We start from the raw sequence: 20484 nt of genomic DNA on the forward strand, positions 1-20484 counted from the left end.
GACTGATTATCCTGAAAAATGCTTTTTACACTGACTTTAAACATGTGACTCTGTGATTCTCAAGGAAGTCTTATCAGAAACCGAGAGACGACTTCAAAGGAGCTTTTCCTTCTCGACACTTTTTCTAGTGTTAGGGCTGGGCCTTCTCTCTCTTTTTAAAATTATATTAATTTGTTTATTAGGCTATGCTGGGTCTTAGTTGAGGCGTATAGGATCTAGTTCCTAGATTCTAGACCAGGGATTGAACCTGGGCTTTGTACATTGAGAGCTTGGAGTCTTAGCCATTGGACCACCAGGGAAGTCCCTGGGCCTTCTCTTCTCTATGCTGTTGCAAGTGTGGTCAGTTTACACATATGGCCTAACCCTAGTTTTGCTTTTGCAAAAACCCCCAAAGCTTCTTACCAGTAGTAGATAAAGGGATATCTAGGTATTGAAAATTGAGGTTCAGTGCTGGTTTTGCTTTATGCTACAGGTGACTTTGTAAGTAAGTGTATGTGTTAGTTGCTCAGTCATGTCTGACTCTTTGTGACCCAGTGGACTGTAGCCCACCAGGCTCTTCTGTCCGTGCAATTCTCCAGGCAAGAATACTGGAATGGGTAGCCATTCTCTTCTCCAAGGGATCTTCCCGACTCAAGGATCGAACCCAGGTCTCCTGCATTGCAGGCAGACTCTACTGTCTGAGCCATCAACTTTAACCTACCAGATTTTTAGTTTTCATACCTCTTGATTATGGATTATAATTCCTGCTTTGCCTACAACTCATAGACACTGTTAGTAGCAGTGGAAATAGTGTATGTATGTGAAAGCATTTAAAATAAATACATTTACAAAAGTGGAAAATTAGTATCATACAACCAGGACTCCTAGGGCAGAAGTAAGGGCAGAGCTTGTATGGACAAGATCTTGAACTGGGCTTGCTCTGAGACTGCTTCTCCTTTTTCTTTCATTACATGCACACTCACACTCACACACAGATGCACGTGTGTGCAAATACAATCTTGATTCTAGGTCTGTATTCATATGCGACATTCTAGATTTGAGCTCTAGCATGCTTCTCCTTCAAACCAATCCTGACTTCTTTATAGATACTGGGGAAATGCAGGGGATCCAGAAGCTAGTAGTTCCCAGGAGTCCAAAAAATTTTCAGCTTCCCTTTTATCTAGAGGACCCCTCAGAGACCCAGTTGGGCTGGGCCTCGTTTTCCTTTACTCTTAGCTTACAGCGTGAGAAATTGCCTCTCTGTTCAGCTGGCAAAGCAGAGCTTTACTTGTCAGTACACCAGGTTGTTACTCAATCATATGATTTAAGAGGTGCTCTGGGAGTCATACCCCAAAGCACCTTGTTCAGGAGCTTGTCTTTCTGCCTTTAAGGACACTGTTTGAGACTAATTTTTGTCTTTGTGTCAACATAGTCCTCTCCAAACTCTATTTTTAAAATGCAGACATCTCTTTGGAGGGACAAAGGTTAACTTGTTTTGGCCAGTAGTGGGGAGGGAGTAGATCGAAAAAGAAAAGCTGGAAAGGAAAAGTGTGGATGCCTGGGACAATATTTTCCTTCTTTGTCACAGTTCTGTCTCAGGTTGACCTGGCCTCAGGTCATCCTATGCAAAACACATGTTAGTAAACACTAAACATGGACTTAAAGCTCTGGGGTGGGAGGAGTGAGTGAGGTCTGGCCTGGAAAATCTTCTAAATTACCCTTCATTCAGGAGTCTTCATTTGACTCATTGTAAACTTTTAGCAGACTTTGTTTTCTGTTCTCTTGGCTCAGGTAACTGGGTTTACACTGGATTGTATATCAGCTAATTATGTAGCACCTGATGACTCAGTTATGCATTTTGAATGACAAGGAAACAAAACGACAGGGTCAAATTACGGAACACAGAGAGCCTGTGTAATTAGCTTATTGACTCCGTAAATCTTCGTTGGGATCTCTAAAATCACAAGCTAGCCTAATTGGAATACACGTGCTACAATGAGAGCCTCCCAGGGGGCACAGTTGTAAGGAATCTGCCTGCCAATGCAGGAGACATGAGTTTGATCCCTGGGTCAGGAAGATCCCTTGGAGGAGGAAATGTTAACCCACTCCAGTATTCTTGCCTGGGAAATCCCATGGACAGAGGAACTTGGTGGGCTACAAGTCCATGGGGGTCACAGAGTCATACACAACTGAGTGACTGAGCACACACCCACACACAAGCCACAGTGAGTGATGCAATTAACTCTGAAGTGAATTTTAATGCCCGGCACTGTTTCCTCATGTTACCTTCCCAGACCTTTCCTCACCCTACCTTCTTTTTCTTTCTTCCTCATGAATCTGTTGCTAATCCCCACTGATCAACACATTTTATTCAAAGGCATGGAGGAAGACATACTCATCAAATGTTCAGATGTGTCAAATCTCCAAGAAAGAGCTAACAAAATAAATAACAAAAGTATCTCCATTATTGAATGAACAAGATGACATTTTATTTTTTAAAATATTATTTCTATGCTTATTTGGCTGTGCCGGGTCTTAGTTGTAGCACTCAGGATCTTCTTCGGGATACACAGGATCTTTAGTTGTAGTGTGGGGGGTCTGGTTCCCTGACCAAGCATTGAACCCAGGCCCCCTGCATTGAGAGCATGGAGTTTTAGCCACTGGACCACCAGGGAAGTCCCAAGATGACATTTTAAAAGGGATAAAATATACTTTGCATTTAGATTATAAAGTGTGCTGGCAAAGACAGGATGAGAGAAGGTGTGACTTGCTAGGAATTTATATATATTTAAAAAAAAAACAAACCTGAAGAGCTTCCCTAGTGACTCATTGGTAAAGAATACACCTGCTAATGCAGGAGACACAGGTTTGATCCCTGATCCAGGAAGATCCCACATACTTTGGAGCAACTAAGCCTGTGTGCCACAACTATTGAACCTGTGCTCTAGAGCCCATGTGCCGCAACAAGAGAAGCCACCGCAATGAGAAGGTTGCACACCACAACTGGAGAGTTGCCCCTGCTCACAGCAACTAGAGAAAAGCCCAAGCAGCAGTGAAAACCCAGGACAGCCAAAAATAAATAAAGATTAAAAATAATACATGAAAGTTTTAACAGGCCATGAGAAGCAGCCTTGAGAGAAGCAATGGCAGGCTTAGACACCCCAGAGAAGGACAAGTTTTGGGTTATGAGCAGTCACAGTTAGTTGCACCCTGAGACCATCAGACAATTTTCTGTGCTTCACACTGGATCTTATAGAACTGATACCCATAAACTAGAATCTATTCAGGAAAAGAGGCATTGATGGAGGAGGCAGTGACATAAGCAAGATGGTGAGGTAGAAGGTCCTGGACCCTACTTCTTCCTACAAAAACACCAATTCAGCAACAATTCACAGACAAACTGTCTTTGTGAGAAACCCAGAATTTCTGAATTCTACTCAGAAGGCTCCTACACCCTGGACAAGCACAAAACCAGGCTCACTGAAATTTATATGAAGGCCTGGGACATTCTCATACCAGGGTCCCTGCCCCCAGCCCAGTCATAAAATTTAGAAGAAACCTTTGAGCTCCCAGCTCCTCCTAAGAGAGGGAGTCATTGTCCTGTACATTCAGCATCCCAGCTTTTCTAACATCAGTTACCCAGAAGACTGGCTTCTTCTGCCTGACTAAACTTGGAACTCTGACTGGTCTCTCATGGTCTAGCCACATAAGGGAGATAAAAATGGCAGCCCGAGGTGGTAGAGCTGATGGAGCTGGTAGAGATGGTGGAGCACTAGAACCTCATCTCTGCTCAACATGGAGTGAATAGGATGAAAAAATCTGAGCTCTCAGCTATACCCTGAGGAGGGAAAAAGTTGATCCATGTGTCCAATATTCCAACTTTTCTAGTACTTCCCAAGGAACTAGCTTGTATCAGTCTTGTCAGTCTTGGAGGACTGATGGGTTTGGCACAATCTAGTTGTCTGGGGGAGAATGGAGATGGTGGTTTGGGCACATAGATGCCATAGATCCTCTCTCTGGCTTAGCACAGAATAAACAGATGAAAAATTTCTCAGCTCTCAGCTTCCCCTAGGGGAGGACAAGAATGGATACTTGCACCCAGCACCCCAACTTCTCTGGGACCACCCAGGGAAGTAGCATGTATTAGCTCTCCACCCAAGGCACATGTTGTCTGTATAGGGACACTTCCACATAAGAAGCCCCCTTCGAGATCTCAATAGGTAACTGTTTCACCTAAATTCACAGAAGCAGAGAAAGCTAAGTACAATGGAAAGGCAGAAGAATTTCTCTTAATTGAAAGTGCAAGAGAAAACACCTGAAAAAATAATGAAATGGAAATAAACGGTTTACCAGATAAAGCATTTAAAGCATTGGTAATAGGAATGTTAATTAAATTTAAAAAAGAATTGACAAAAACAGTGAATATCTTAACAAGGAACTGGAAAATATAAAAAAGATCCAGTCAGAAACAAAGAGTTCAATAGCTGAAATAAAAAAACACTAGGGAAAAAAATGAATAGCAGTGGTACAGAAGAATGCATAAGTGATCTGGAAGACAGAATAATAGAAATCACCCAATCAAAACAGCAAAAAGAAAAATCAGTTTAAAAAGTGGAAACATTTTAAGAAGTCTCTGAGATAACATTAAACATACCAACATTCTCAATATAGGGACACCAGAAGGAAGAGAGAGAGAGAGAGAGAGGATCAAAAATCTATTTGAGGGCATTGTGGCTGAAAACTTTCCAAACCTGAGAAAGGAAACAGAAATTCAAATATAGGAAGCACAAAGGGGCCCAAACATGATGAACCCAAACAGACCCACACTAGCATATATCATAATTAAAATGGCAAAACTTAAATATAAAGAGAGAATTATAAAGGCAAACAAAGGAAAAGAAAGAGTCATATACAAGAGAATCCTCATAAGGCTATCAGCTGATTTTTCTGCAGAAACTTTGAGACCAAAAGAGAGCAGCATGATCCATTCAAAATGCTGGAGGGAAAAAACAACAACCTAGGATAATCTACACAGCAAGGGAATATTTACACTCTGTTGCATGTATGCAATCACTTCAGTTGTGTCTGAATATTTGTGACTATATGGACAGTAGCCCACCAGCAGGCTCCTCGGTCCTTGGGATTCTCCAGGCAAGAATACTGGAGTGGGTTACCATTTCCTACTCCAGGGGATTCTTCCCAGTCCACGAATCGAACCCCAGTCACTTACATCTCCTGAATTGATGGGCAGGTTCTTTACCACTAGTGCCACCTTGATGGAAATGTAAATTGGTGGAGCCACTATGGAAAATAGTAAGGAGATTCCTTAAAAAACTAAAAATAGAAATACCATATGATCCAACAGTTTCACTCCTGGGTATATATCCAAAGAAAGCAAAAATATTAACTCAAAAAGGTACATGCACTCCAATGCTCATAGCAACATTATTTACCATAGCCAAGACACAGAAGCAAACCAAGTGTCCATCAACAGATGGATGGAAAGAAGATACACACACACACACACACACACACACACACACACTGAAATACTATTCAACTATAAAAAGAATGAAATTCTGCCATTTGCAAAAACATGGATGGATGTAGAGAACTATTATGGTTAGTGAAATAAGTCAGACAGAGAATGACAGTGTATGATGTCACTTATATGTGGAGTCTAAAACAAATGTATATAGCCAAACAGAAACAGACTCGCAGGTATAGAAAACAAGATAGTGGTTACCAATGGGAAGAGGAAAGAGGGGGCAAGACAGGCATATGGGATTAAAAGATCTGAACTACTATGCATAAAATAGGTAGGCAACAAAGATATATTATATACAGTTGGAAATATAGCCATTATTTTGTAAACATTTTAATAGAGTACAATTTGCAAGAACATTGAATCACTATGTTGTGTAACTGGGTGAGTGAGCACTTAGTCACTCAGTTGTGTCTGACTCTTTGCACCCCTAGTGTAGTGCATGAGGCTCATCTGTCTGTGAGATTTCCTGGCAAGAATACTGTAAGTGGGTTGTCATTTTCTCCTCCAGGGGAACTTCCTAACCCAGGGATCGACCCCACATCTTCCGTGTCTACTGCATTGCAGGAGATTTGTTACCACTGAGCCATGAGGGAAGCCCTTATACACCTGAAACTAATATAATATTGTAAATCAACTATGCTTCAAAAATCACATAATCATCTCAATAGATGTAGAAAAAGTATTTTGCAAAATCCAACACCTTTCCATGATAAAAACTTTGAACAAATAAAGAATAGAAGGAATATACCTCACCATAATAAAGGCCATATATGACAATCCCAAAACTAATTTTAAGTTCAATGGTGAAAAGCTGAAATCTTTTCCTCTAACATCAGAAACAAGACAAGAATGCCCATTCCCACCACTTCTATTCAATATATTACTGGACATCCTAAGCAGAGCAATTAGGTTGAACAAAGAAATAAAAGGAAGGTAATTCCACTTACAGTAGCACTAAAAAGAATGAAATATTTAGGAATAAACTTAAAAGACTTATACACTGAAAACTACAAAACATTGATGAAGGAAATTAAGAAGACACAAATGGAAAGTCATCCTATGTTCATGGTGAAAATTTAGTATTATTCAAAAGTCCATAGTAGCCAAAGCAATCTATAGGTTCAGTGCAATCCTTATCAAATTGTAAGTGGCATTTTGTACAGAAACAGAAAAAACTACTCTAAAATTCATGAGGAACCACAAATTATCATGAAGATAAATTGACCTCATGAAGAAGAACAAAACTGGAAGCATCACATGTCTTGATTTCAAAATATACTGCATAGTTACAGAGATCAAAATAGTATGGTGATGGTAAAAAGACAGACATGTAGATCAGTGGAACAGACTAAAGAGCCCAGAAATAAATCTGTGAATATGTGGTCAAGCAATATTTAATAAGAATGTCAAAGATGCACAATGGAAAAAAGAATTGTCTCTGCAACAAATGGTGTTTGGGGAACTAGATATCCACATATGAAATTGGACCCATATGCTATACTATACACAAAAATCAATTCAAAATGGGTTAAAGACTTAAAAGACTTAAAATCATAAAACTCTCAGGAGAAAACCGTTTATGATATTGGTCTTGGCAATGATTTCATGGATAAGACACTGAAACATAGGTATCTGAAACAAAAATAGGCAATTATGACCACACCAAGCTAAAAAATTTCTGAGTGATCAATCAACAGAGTGAAAGGTTACCTAGTGAATGGGAGAAAATATTCATAAATCATGTGTCTGATAAGAGATCAGTTTTCACAATATATAAGGAATACTTAGAACTCAAGTAGCAAATAAATAAATAGCCTGATATTTTTTAAAAAATGGGCAAAGGTCTTAAATAGATATTTCTCCAAAGAAAACATATATATGACCAACAGATAAATGAAAAGATACTGACACTAATCATCCAGGAAATGCAAATTAAAAGCACACAGAGCTATCACCTCACATCTGTCAGGATGGTAATGATCAGAAAGATAAGAGGTAAGTGTTGGTGAGGTTGAGGAGAAACTGAAATTCTTGCACACTGATGGTGGAATGCAAAATAATGCAGCCATTATAAAAAACAGTATGCCAGCTCCTTAAAAAATTAAATATAAAACTATCATATGATCTAGCAATCCCACCTCTAGATCCAAAAGAATGAAATCAGAATATTGAAGAGATAACTATATTCCCATGTTCATCGAGGTGCTATTCACAATAGCCAGGTTGTAGAAATAAGCAAGATGTCCACTGACAGGTGAATGGATAAAGAAAATGTACACAATGGAATATTATTTAACCTTAAAAAAGAAGGAAATTCTCCAGTGCTAAGCAACAGGGATGAATCTCTGAACTTTGTGCTTAGTGAAATAAACCAGTCCCAGAAAGAAAAATACTGCATTATTCCACTTATATGTGGTATCTGAGATAATCAAATTTGTAGAGTTGAAGAGTTGTTGGTGATTGTCAGAGGTTTGGTGGTGAGATGAAGAGTTACGATGAAGGGGCATAAAGTTACAGTTACACAAGATAAATAAGCTCTAGCGATCTGCTATATAACATTGAACATATAGTCAACAATGCTATTGTACTGAACACTTAAAACTGTTAAGATGGTGGATACGGTATTAAATTGCTTACCATGATAAAATAACATAAAATAGAAGAAATTATATAGCTTTGCTGTCTTAGAATCATGGCAAATGGAACATGTAGCATTGGGTCATTTTTTGCATTGAAGTGAAAAGAAAACTTTGCTTGGTAAATGAAATAGACCCTTATTCCTAAGCTCCTGGTCGAGATGCCCTTCTCAGGCCACGGCTGACATACAAGGTTAGCATGTTTATGAAAAAAAGTGCATTTGTTTTACCCATAAGTGAAGCATTGTGCTGTTATTGTATAGCATACTGAATGGCATAGAGCAGGTACATGATAACTATTTAAATGTTAAATTCATACTAGCCACGCTATTGAGGGAAAGAGAGAGAGGTTGGGCCTAACTAATTCTAAAACAGGTTGTGCAGGATGTTGATCAATGTTCTTTGAAAAGAATGGTCTATTGTCAAATTATCTTGTGAACCCCTGTGTTAAATGGACTCAGGTTCCTTTATTGATGGACTGCAGAGAAGGCTTCATACATTAAATGCTCTCTCTCTCCATGTATGTATACATATGTTTCAGAAATGGGATATATAAGAACAGTAGAACTTATTTGAGCATAAAACAACTTTTGGCAGGATTTTGATGGCAACGTTGTTCCTTAGAACAGATGCTTGGGAAACTGGTATAAATTTGCTCTATTTTTAATTTGAATTCCCAATTCCATTTTTGTTTTCAAAGAGATGGGTACTATTTGTTCATATGCTTCAACTAAACTTTCTAGTTTTAGCCACCTTTTCCTGTGGCTATAAAATACTGTGGCTATTTTATAGAATTGTACTTGTCAGTTTAGTGAAAAATTTATCTCCCCTTTTCTCAGTTCTAAATATCTTCTTTGGTGCACTCTCAAGTTTGAGGACTAACTCACTGATATGATTGAGCACTTTTGATTTTCTTTGAGTACTTTTATAAAACAGAATTATTATCCTTTAGAAACATTTCCAAGACTCTTTGTAAGAAGGAAAATTCTCTCTTAGGATGTTTAAACACATGCATCCAAATGTATGCAGTTAATTTTCCTACTTTATTACAGGTTTGTTGTCAAAAGGAGTGGTCATTATCCTTAGATGAAATGGGTAGGGACAAATTTTGTATATTGCTTTATCCAAAGGAAAGGAATCAGAGTGTTTCTAGGCAAACACCATAAAAATCTCCTGTATTAAACAGAGAAAAGGGCGCATTTCTTGAACAGTATTTTCAAAGCTTAACCTCATGTTTTAACAACCCCAGATGACTTATGTTTCTGGCTTTCATGTTTGTTGGTTAGCTTTCAATGCCTGAATTCACAGAAATGAGAGATGGAAAAAACCCCCAACAGGTCACCCGGTTTATTTCTCTAAAGAAATTAATAGATGAATCTCAATGTAGTCTCACAATGCAGTCTGATGGGTGGTGGGGAGCTACATTTTAAATTCAGAAAAATTGGGGTCAGTTTCAATCCTAGGATGAATTTAGATCCCACCAAAAGCTTTCCATATCCTACCTCTGCTTTATATATATGTGTGTGTGTGTACATATATTCATAAACTGACCAAACGGCCCATGACACAGTCCGACTCTTTAACATTGAAGTAGCAGGAGAAGGGAAGATAAGAAAGAAGTGGGCCTACCCTGGTGGTGCCATGGGTGAGAATCCACCTGCCAATGCAGGACACACAGGTTCTTCTTTCTTTTTTATGGTGATGGTTATTTAGTTGCTAAGTCATGTCTGACTCTTTGTGACCCCTTGGACTGTAGCCCACCAGGCTCCTCTGTCCGTGGGATTTCCCAGCCAAGAATACTGGAGTGGGTTGCCATTTCCTTCTCCAGGGGATTTTCCTGACTTCATGTATTTTTTATTTTGGGCTGTGCTGGGTCTTGGGTGCTGCACAGGCTTTTCTCTAGTTGCAGAGAGTGGTTGTGATGCTCAGGCTTCTCATCGTGGTGGCTCCTCTAGTTGTGGATCAGGGGCTCTTGTGGTTGTGGCTTCTGGGCTCCAGAGCACAGGCTCAATAGTTGTGGCTGTGCCACAGGTGCTTAATCGCTCCATGGCCTAGAGGATCTTCCTGAATCATGGATGGAACCCATGTCTCCTGCATTGGCAGGTGGATTCTTTGCCCCTGAGCCACAAGGATGAAATTGGACCCTTCTCCACAAATGAAAACTCAGAGGCAATTTAGGCAATGTTTCAGACTTTCAAATCAAAATGAACTTGAGGTAAAATTTACTCTCATTTGAACTTCCTTGGCGCCCCAGTGATAAAGAATCCACCTGCCAATGCAGGGGGCATGGTTTGATCCCTGGTCTAGGGAGATCCCACATGCTATAGAGTAACTAAGCCTGTGGGCCACAACTGCTGAGCCTGAGCAAGCCCATGAACCACAGCAGAGAGTAGCCCCCGCTCTCCACAAGTAGAGAAAGACCATGTGTTGCAATCCAGTGACAACCCAGCACTGCCAAAAATAAGTAATAAATAAATTTTTAAAAAACAACAACAAAAAAGAATTTGTTCTCATTAGAGTTCTGTAAGGGCTTCCCTGGTGGCTCAGACAGTGAAGAATCTGTAATAGCGTTACTGAAATCACGAGCCCATGTGTCTGACGCACAGTGAGGCCCATCAATACTAAACATTAGAGTTTGGAACAGAGAGGTTTATTTCAGATTCATACAAGGAGATGGGTGGCTCATGCCCTGAGATCCCCAAAGTTACTGAAAGCTTTCAGCAAGTCCCTTTAAAGGCAAAGGTGAGGGATGGGCATGGTTAGTTGTTGCAGACTTCTCGGTGTCAGATCCTTTTTTCTTGAGGTCTGGTCACGGTCAAGTAATGATGTTCCTGTAAATTTCTACCAGATGAATGTTATTCTCTGTCCTGACCAGAAAGGGTAAAGCCCCAAGGCACAATTCTCACACTCCAAGGTCCCAGTCCTGGTTAAGAGGAGGCAGAGCTGAGTTGGCAGTTCCTTCAGGGCCAGGTTCCCACATCCTGCCCAGCTGTCATCTTTGAGGGAGCCAGGCATCCAACCCAAATGTCCCTCAGTCTCCTCAAGCTGCCAAAATGGGGAGACCAGGTCTCACAAACTGTGACCAAACAGATGGCCACTGCTAGGAGGTCACAGAGACAGGGATGGGGGAGAGGTTCACCACTCCTCAAGGCCTGGGCCAAGGCTAGTGGAGGGCCTTAGTCAGGGCTCTGGAGCCCCCAGGATATAGTCTCCAGTCTGTTCCCCGGGCCCCCTGGCTCACCCACTGGCCCAAGGCTGGGTGAGCTGGAGGGCCTCCAGCAGAAGGCCTGAATCTGCCTCTTAACTTACTTTCCACCTGATGACCACCACACCACTGACCCTTGACTGAGTCACTTTCCCAGTTGTTCCTCATTGACCATTACCAGTGGGCAGGCCTCACTGCAATACTGACCAAAAGCTGAGCAGGATAGCTAATGGCCACTCACTGACAGTGAGTTGCTTGTGGGAAGGTCCCACTGAGGCACCTGAACAATGGCTGAGCAAGACCTGTTGCCTAGTAACAGGGAGCAGAGTAATGAGGGCCAGCAATGGCTACCTCCTACAGGCTGAGCTCATCCTGATCTGTTACAATGTGACAAAGAGCTAGGCCAGAAGTAGTAAGATGGAGAAGTTGAAGGAAAGTCTACTAATGATGGATAATCATGGTGCTCAAAAATTCAGAGTAGAACAACAGTATTACTTGCAGATTTCTATTATTGAAAAGGTAGATGTATGAATGAAAATTAAAAGATGCTTACTCCTTGGAAGAAAAGTTATGACCAACCTGGACAGCAGATTAAAAAGCAGAGACATTACTTTGCCAACAAAGGTCTGTCTAGTCAAGGCTATGGTTTTTCCAGTAGTCAGTATGGATGTGAGAGTTGGACTGTAAAGAAAGCTGAGTGTTGAAGAATTGATGTTTTTGAACTGTGGTGTTGGAGAAGACCCTTGAGAGTCCCTTGGACTGCAAGGAGATCCAACCAGTCCATCCTAAAGGAAATCAGTTCTGAATATTCATTGGAAGGACTGATGTTGAAACTGAAACTCCAGTATTTTGGCCACCGATGCAAAGAGCTGACTCATTTGAAAAGACCCTGTTGCTGGAAAAGATTGAAGGTGGGAGGAGGGGAAGAGAATGACAGAGGATGAGATGGTTGGATGGCATCACCGACTCAATGGACATGAGTTTGGGTAAACTCCAGGAGTTGGTGATGGACAGGGAGGCCTGGTGTGCTGCAGTCTGCGGGATCTCAAAGAGTTGGACATGACTGAGCGACTGAACTGAACTGAACTGATGAATGAAAAAAGTGCTTGAACATACTACTACTATGTAAGTATATAAGTTTAACTCCATTCTATTGTGGATATTTTATTATGATACAAAAGTGTGGCTATAAGAATCACAAGCCTAGTAGAGCGTGAAAGCTAAGATCATACGTTTTCCTTAAATCCTGTCCTGATCTTCTGAAACCACATGCTTTGTCAGCGTAGGTAGAAGAGAGGAAGAATGGCTTGGGTACAAGCTGGCCGGTGCTACCAATAGTCTTTTGTTATTAAGACTGCCTTCGAGATATAAATGAGACTCTCCAAAGAGAAATTGTCTTGTCATTTCTTAAGATCCAGAGTATGGTGCTTTATCGTAATAGTAATAGTACAATAAAAAATAACAGAAGAAATACTTAACACTTATTAGCACTTACTCTATGCTGGGCAGTATTTCAGACATTTTACATATATTCGTTTATTTAATATTTACAACTCTAAGGTGGGAACTAGAATCACCTTATTTGACATAAGGAAACTGAAGTACAGCAAGATGAATTAACAGAGAATTTCACAGTTCCAAGTGGTGGAACTGGGAGACCCAGTTCCGTAGTTTTTGTAATTCTCAAATGCTGTGCTAAAATGCTAAATTGCTTTTATGGGATGGGAGCAGAATATCTTGTCTGTGTTTAAACACTCTTTGGTTCCCAGGATTTACTACTCCCATGAAAGGACTTACCAAGATCATGAAGGGGAAATAGTAAGACCTGTGAGCTATCACTTTAAATGTCTTGGCTCTGGAAAAACCAGAATATACCAAAAAAGAAATGGAACTGAGAATATAAATAGATGAACTCTGACTGAGGTGGAAACTACATTAAAAATAACTTTATCAGATGGGGAAGTGTGATTGTACCCAATCGGAGATTGATACAAATATATGGACCGTTTGTTTATAACCCTTTAAAAATTGACTTAAGGGCTTAGATTTTTATGAGGTCAATACAAGCAAATTTCTTAAGAGGATAGAATTACCTGTCCTTGGAATAGTCATTTAGTCTCTTAGCTCTCAAATTACTCAGTTAAAAGAAAGGAGTTGAATTAGGTTATTGCTGAGCTCCTTGCCAGCTCAAAAACTATGAATTTAGTGTTGTATAATATATACGAGGTCTGGCACTTAAGGACCCTGGGCCCCCAATTTATTATCTGAATCATGGTCATAGATCTGGTTCCTGGAACTTTAAGACTTGGAAGTTAGTGTGTGCATGCTAAGTTGCTTCAGTTGTGTCTGACTCTTTGTGACCCTATGGACTATAGCCCACGAGGCTCCTCTGTCCACGGGATTCTCCAGGAAAGAACACTGGAGTGGGCTGCCATTTCCTTCTCCAGATCTTCCCAACCCAGGGATTGAACCCTTGTCTCCTGCATTGGCAGGTGGATTCTTTACCACTGAGCCATCAGGGAAGCAAATAGTCACCATAACTGTATCTAATATGTAAAAAAAAGTTGAGACATGGAGAATATTAAAACACCTATACCAAACTTCTAGAGATGAAAACTATAATGACCGAGATGAAAAATACATTCAATAGGATTAACAGTAAACTATACATTACTGAAGACAAAGTTGGTAAACTTATAGATACATTAAAAGAAATAATAAAAAATGAAACAGTAGAGAAAAAACAACTTATAAAAATGAAAATAATATGATGGAGCTATGGAAAAACTGCCAGTGATTAATGTGCATGTCACTGCAATCTCCAAAGGAGGAGTGAAGGAGTGAAAATATTTGAAGAAATAATGACTGAAAATTTTCTAAATCCAATGCATTTCAAGAATTAAATAAACCCCAGAACAAGAAAAACAGACCTGACCACACCAACATGCATTTACTACAGTACCTTCAGAAAGTTACCTCTTTGAGTTTCTATTTTACCATCTAATATTACTTATTTTCTGCATTGTTCTAAGTCTAATGAATTAGAGCTTGCAAAAAAGGTTAGAAAATTGTAAAACACCCATCATTATATTAATACAATGATAGTTGAAATTATACAACACATTATTGTGATGAATCAGTTTCAGAATTGGCTGATCATTCCCCATGACTGTCAGTCTGTTTTTTCTGCTTTCGTTGAATTACCCTTTACAGCCAGAACATAGCACCAAGGTTATAGAGAGAAAAGAAATTGCAGTTATAGTGCCTACCCTCCAAGAATTTACCATAATGTTAGACAAATATACATAACAAGAAATTTAATCAAAACATGAATTGAACAATATCATTGTACTTGAATCTTTACATACATGCATTCTCAACATGAAATATAGTTGATTTACAATGTTGTGCCAATAACTGCTCTACAGCAAAGTGACTTTACATGAATCTTGAGGGGCTGGGTGCTGGCTTGAGTAGCGTGATGGGAGCTGAGTGGATTTAACCATTATAGATTTTGTAAAGTGCTTGCATCTTAAGCTGGGTTTTGAAGGCTTAGAAAGATACTGCACTAAAGCGATGAAGGCAGTGGGCCTATTGGAAGGAACGGATGCAGAGATGGACACGAACCAGTCCTCAGGGCAGAGAAGAACAAGGTCTGAATGGGGATTGAGATATCCTGGATTTTGTCCCTCATTACCAAGCAGGAGACTCTGCAGCCTCCTGGTTGGCAAATCAGATTAAAGGGAGCTCTAGTATTTTGTATGGCTCCAAAATCCAGGCTCAAATCCTCTAAAAATGTTGAGTGATTTTGAAAGCACACATATTTTCTTGGTTCCAGAAAGAGTCAAAACTGTAGCCTCTTAGGATATGATAATATTCAGGTGAGGGTGAAGAGCCAGGGTACAGAATCTAGAATCCACACAGAAGGAATTTAGGAGCCATTTAAATTTTGGGAGCAGGAAAATCATATGGTCGATCATCTATGATGTTTGAAAATCCTGGAAAACACATAATAGGAAGCAGCCATTCACTGATCCAGAGGTAGAGAGAGTCTAGACAAACTACAGCTGGGCAAGTGTCTTCTAAGTTAATTTTTTCCTGTGCACTTAATCAGCATTAGAACACGATTAACAGAATCTCCTGTTCTGGGCGAGGTGGGCCATGATTGAAATATCTCAGTATTTTCCCAGAAGAAATCAGACTCAAAATGTAAGTATCCAACCAGAAGTTTATTATGGAAGAATCACACATCCTAACTCCCCCTTGACCTTCACTTCACTTCATTTTCATTACTTTTCAACCTGTGGGCAGGAAAGAGGGATGCAGCCAGACAAGAACATTTAAGGAACAATTAAGCGATTCGTATGTTTCTATATAGTTCAGTAATGCTACTGCAAGGGAATATAAAACCAGGCACCAGGCTCTGGAAAGAAAGAGACTTTTGTCCAGTCTCATTTGGCCCCTCGGCGCTGCCGGAAATAACGGTCATAGGCAGCATTGTATCCATACATCATGGCATAGCGTTCGCAAAGTTTGAAGTCATCACAAGCTTCCCGGTTGAGCTCGTATTGAGGCTTGTTGAGTTCTCGGATTCTAGAAAGTGAGAAAAAAAAAAAAAAAGAAGAAGCCCAAATTGAGAGGCATAAAGAAAGTGGAGAAGTAAGAAAAAAAGAATACGAAAATATCGTGGAGAGATCCCATAGTGTTAGTGGCTCAGGTGTGTCTCTGTGACCCCATGGACTATAGCCAGCCAGGTTTCTCTGGCATGGAATTCTCCAGGCAAGAATACTGGAGTGGGTAGCCATTCCCTTCTCCAGGGGATCTTCCTGACTCAGGAATCGTACCCAGGTCTCCTTCACTGCAGGTGGATTCTTTATAGTCTGAGTCTTGGGATTCCCCCAAGATGAAGAGATATTTACAGAACAAGGAGTAAAGGTAAAAGAGGGGGAATTTTCTTTTTCAATGAAAATATGAATTTTCTGTCTTTCCTCCTTTACCTCCTCCCTCCCTCTCCTTTCTGGGCCGTTCACAAAATAGTCTTCTAAAAAATCAGTTGTTTTTGTATATTGTTTTTAAATTCTTTGATTTTGGAATATACTTAGAAATAATATATACGGTGGAAAAAAAACCCATTTCTCCCTCCATTCAGATCTGGGAATAATGATCACCCCCATCACGTGTCATCACCTACCTCTCTTGGGCTTTCGCTCTCCATCTCAGTTGTGGTGATATAAAGGTGTTAGCGTTTCTCCTGTTAATGAAGGGATCTTAAAACAGAAAACAGGTGCAATTTTAGGCAATCAGTCATTGAAAATATTTCCATGAGTATTCTCTGATGCAAATATCTTTGAAAGCTCACTCATTCATTTATGCATTTCATGTAACTATGAAGAGTAAAGGGGGAGATAAAGCAAATTTCATAAACTGCCTGATCCAAAGAAATTAACAACCTACATGTGGGTTACTAGACACTTGGCACACAGGCAACAATAGACCTTGCTTGTTTATTTTGCTTTGGGTCATCATTTTGCCTTTCTCGATTTTGGTATTTCTACTTGAGTGTGTTTTTTATTCCTGTGAGGAGAAATCCTCTTTGTCCTGAGGACTCGTAAAACGTAATTTTAGATTTTCAGTAAATGAACAGTTTCAACATCATAAAATAATAAACAAATTAAAGATGAGCATGATATTTATTTCTCTACTCAGTCTTTATAAGTTGATATTCAATAGTGTCCAGATCATCAGCTGATGTCTGTGGTCTCCCAGCTGACTTGGCCTCCAAGCCTGTACTTTGTCATTTGTCACTACTCCTCATTTTCCATCTGTGTGGTTGTTGTGGTGCCAACTTAAACTTTCCAAATGAGATTTTATGGTTCCTAAGTATGTCGAAAGCATACTTGCCATCTTACAAATTTAAAAATGCTCATCTGGTGATTTTTTTTATAGTCATTGACTTTTAAAATTTACTTTACTTTTCCAAAAGATACCCTCTTTTTCCTCTCTGTTATAGGTATTACCATTTTGTCTATTTAAGAATTAGGAAAGATTCTTCAATACCTGAGATTTCAGTAAGGAATTCAAATATTTACTTACTGATTTCATAGGATTCCAGGCTTTCATGAGATTCTGGAATAAAAAAAAAAAAGATTCATTTTATTGTTACTTTTCACAGACCACAGGAGTTTAAATATAGGGAAGGAAGGGAAGGGAAGAGTCAAAAAGATGGGAGGGGTATATTTAGCAGTGTGGTTATTACAAATTTCAGGCATTTAGGATTTATGAGCTATTTCTCTAGCTCTGTTCTTGCTGGGATATGTCTACTCTTTAGTTTTCTGGTGTTTAAGGAGCCAGCGGCCCTGGTTTAAGCTAAAATTTTCTAAGAGCTATGAAGTCTTTAGGCTGGTGAAAGAAGACAATTTAAGTGCTGCATGTAAGTCTCCAGGGAGCCTTGCTTGATTTAACTTGGGACCTGAAATAAGAACAGGATCAAGGAAGGGACATAGGGTTGAGGAGACAGGCAAGTCTCTCCAGGCAGGCTGGGCAGATGGCTTGGCCGGACTTCTCCACGACAGGTTCCTAAGAGGTTCTGAAAGCCTCTTAAGAATCTGTGTTAAGCTGACAGCCACAGAAACCACTGGCTTCAGCTGACATCTCACACTGGGCACGATGCCAGGTCAGAGAAAGAACTGAGACGACGCTGAAGGAAAAGATTTCTTCTTTCTCCCATTCTCCTAGGCAAAGCAGGTAAATTTGGCAATAATAAACTCATAGTTGTAAGCATATGAGTGTGCTTGAAAAGTTAAAAAGAAGGTGAAAAACCAAATACTCTGATACATAAAACTGGCAAATAATTTCAAGACTAAGGAGCAAACTACAGATAGCTGTTAATATAATTGAGGCTCAAGGAAACCTAGAATATCCACATAATTGAACCATAAGACTGAATGACCTAAATCATGTTGCCTGAGATTTCTTTTCATTAGCTTCACACAGACACGCATATATTTAACAACACAGAGAACCAGGCAAAATTGGTCTTTTAACAATAGGATCTAAGAAAGCGATTTTTCTCTGAGATTCTTTAAATGTAAAACTTTATTTTTAAATTCATTCACTAAAAAAAAAATGTCGTTAACTTTGTGAGATTGTCCTGCTCCTAGAGAAGGCCATACATACCATGTCGAGTGAAAATTGGTTTTCTTAAAGGTGATTGATTCAACCAATACCCTTAACCAATTGTAACCAAAGTCGAAATAAACATCCTTATTTGTTTAAATGAGAGCTTAGGGGCTGGAGAGTTGATATCTTTCTTCCCTCCCCCCTTGAAATAGCAAAGTTTCCAGGTATAGAGCGACTTACCATAGAAAGAACTTGTCTATTAAGTTAAATACAAGAGTCTGGATATGGAAGAGGTAAAAAAAACAATGGGAAGAAAAAAAAGACTTGATGGAGCAGATCAGTGCTCAAAGGACTTGGGAAATGTCAAATTCATGGTCCTGTAAGATTATAAGAGCAAAAGGGAAAGAAGAGAAGGAGGGAGAGGAAAAAATCCATGAAAACTGAAGTCAGAGGCAGGAAAGAAAAAAACCAAAGCGCAGAGACAGTAGGAGAAAGTTCTCACCATAACACAGAGCTGCCATGGCCAAGGCAGCCAGGATGGAGAGAAGGAGCAGACTCTTCATGGTGTCTCCGGGTCTCTCACACCGTCTCCTGCAGCAGCAGTGGGGAGGGACAACTACAGGCTGTTGGTGAAAGGCTGTGGGGTTTTTATAAGAATCAGAGCAGCTGAAAGGGGTGGAACCAGTGGGAGGGGGCCGGAGAAGGTGGAGACTGGTTGGCATTCAATGAGCACTGGGACTTTTCCCAAATACTCATTCCTTCCAGATAGTATCTACTCCGGGTGGGCAGTTTTCCCTCACTCCTGGACCTGACTTGTATGGCAGGATGCTGCCCTGGTACACAAGTTGTGGCTGCCCTATGTTTGGGTCAGACCTGGGCACAGGTCCACAGAGAAGGGAGTTGCCACAAACACGTGTTTGCCTTTCTAATTCCTTCTCTGGTCTGCCATCCCTGGCCTTGACTTTGGGTCTTTCAGGTTTGGTCCATACACAGAGCCATAGTGTTCTCTTCACTCCCCTGATGGATGGATGAGAGGTTCTGGGGGAGAAAGGACTTCACTTTCTGTGCTGGTTCTAATTTAGAATTATTTTCCTAGTAGGGCTGAACTGTTCATCTGAACCACTTGGGTGTTCACCTGGTGATATATCCCTTTTGCAGTTTTTCCAAGTGCTCAGCAGGACAGGGATGGCCAAGGACCCCCCGGCTTCTGTTTCCTCCACTGGCTTCACAGCAACTTGCTCATCCAGTTTTGTGACTTGAGTCCAGACCTGCACACTGATGCTTTCTCAGGCTGGCTATCACTCATCTAAAGTGCACCTAGGATATCCACCTCACCTTGTCTGAAGGGATTGTCTTGATAATGAGCTAATTCAATAGGCTCTTAGTGAGTGGCAGATGAGATGCAAGGTACCCTGCTAGGTGATGTGGGGACCTAGAGACAAACAAGTCAGTCCCTAAGGAGGTAAGAACCTCCTTACTATTCACTTTGCTCTTGAGCTGTCCTGTATCCTCCAAGACATTTTCAGAAACACACACCTTCACAAGCACACACCTCCATCAGAACCAGCAGCTCTATTTCTTATAGAAGGATTGCAGTTTGGTGTCTTTGGTTGTCTTGTAGACAGAGCTTCTTTATTTTTTTTATCCTCTTGGACAATCAGAAAACCTTTTCTATCAGATGTGTCTCTGTTGCCTGGGTACCCAAGAGTCTTCTCAACAGAAAAATAAGACTTTTGTCACAGAACAGCAGATTGTAGCAGAGCTAAAGTTGCAGAACCTCTAACTTGGGCTGGAAGACCAAAAGGGGCTGCAATGGGGTGGGTGGGTATACTTTTCAATGAATATTAATTTCTAGGAGCAATGATGAACAGCTAGGCAGAGCCTCTTGCCTCATTGTTTTTGTCTTATTGGGGTGTACTTCCCTGGTCGCTCAGATGGTAAAGAATCTGCCTACAATGCAGGAATCCTGGGTTTGATCTCTGGGTCAGGAAGATCTC

The 20484-nt window shown here is 40.3% G+C and overlaps 1 protein-coding gene across 1 annotated transcript; it reads right to left on the reverse strand.

Annotated features, from left to right (window-relative positions):
* Positions 1–15578: 15578 nt before the first annotated feature.
* Positions 15579–19139, reverse strand: LOC122680259 (matrix Gla protein). Its single transcript, XM_043881430.1, has 4 exons — positions 18990–19139; positions 17462–17494; positions 16560–16635; positions 15579–15961 (listed from the first exon to the last, which is right to left on the reverse strand). Exons 1-4 carry the CDS (start codon positions 19048–19050, stop codon positions 15820–15822), a joined length of 312 nt encoding a protein of 103 aa, XP_043737365.1. The 5' UTR covers positions 19051–19139; the 3' UTR covers positions 15579–15819.
* Between the last annotated feature and the right edge of the window lie 1345 nt (positions 19140–20484).

The sequence above is a fragment of the Cervus elaphus genome, chromosome 22 (genome assembly GCF_910594005.1).
Source record: "Cervus elaphus chromosome 22, mCerEla1.1, whole genome shotgun sequence".
In the NCBI taxonomy this organism is placed as follows: domain Eukaryota; kingdom Metazoa; phylum Chordata; class Mammalia; order Artiodactyla; family Cervidae; genus Cervus; species Cervus elaphus.

What these genes read in the sequence shown, in the direction of transcription:
- LOC122680259 (XM_043881430.1), bottom strand. Translation starts at nt 19,050, where the DNA reads ATGAAGAGTCTGCTCCTTCTCTCCATCCTGGCTGCCTTGGCCATGGCA. An exon ending in CCTGGAATCCTATGAAATCA is followed by an intron (nt 16,636 to 17,461) that starts GTAAGTAAATAT and finishes TTCTGTTTTAAG; the next exon opens with ATCCCTTCATTAACAGGAGA. An exon ending in AGAGCGAAAGCCCAAGAGAG is followed by an intron (nt 15,962 to 16,559) that starts GTAGGTGATGAC and finishes CTCACTTTCTAG; the next exon opens with AATCCGAGAACTCAACAAGC.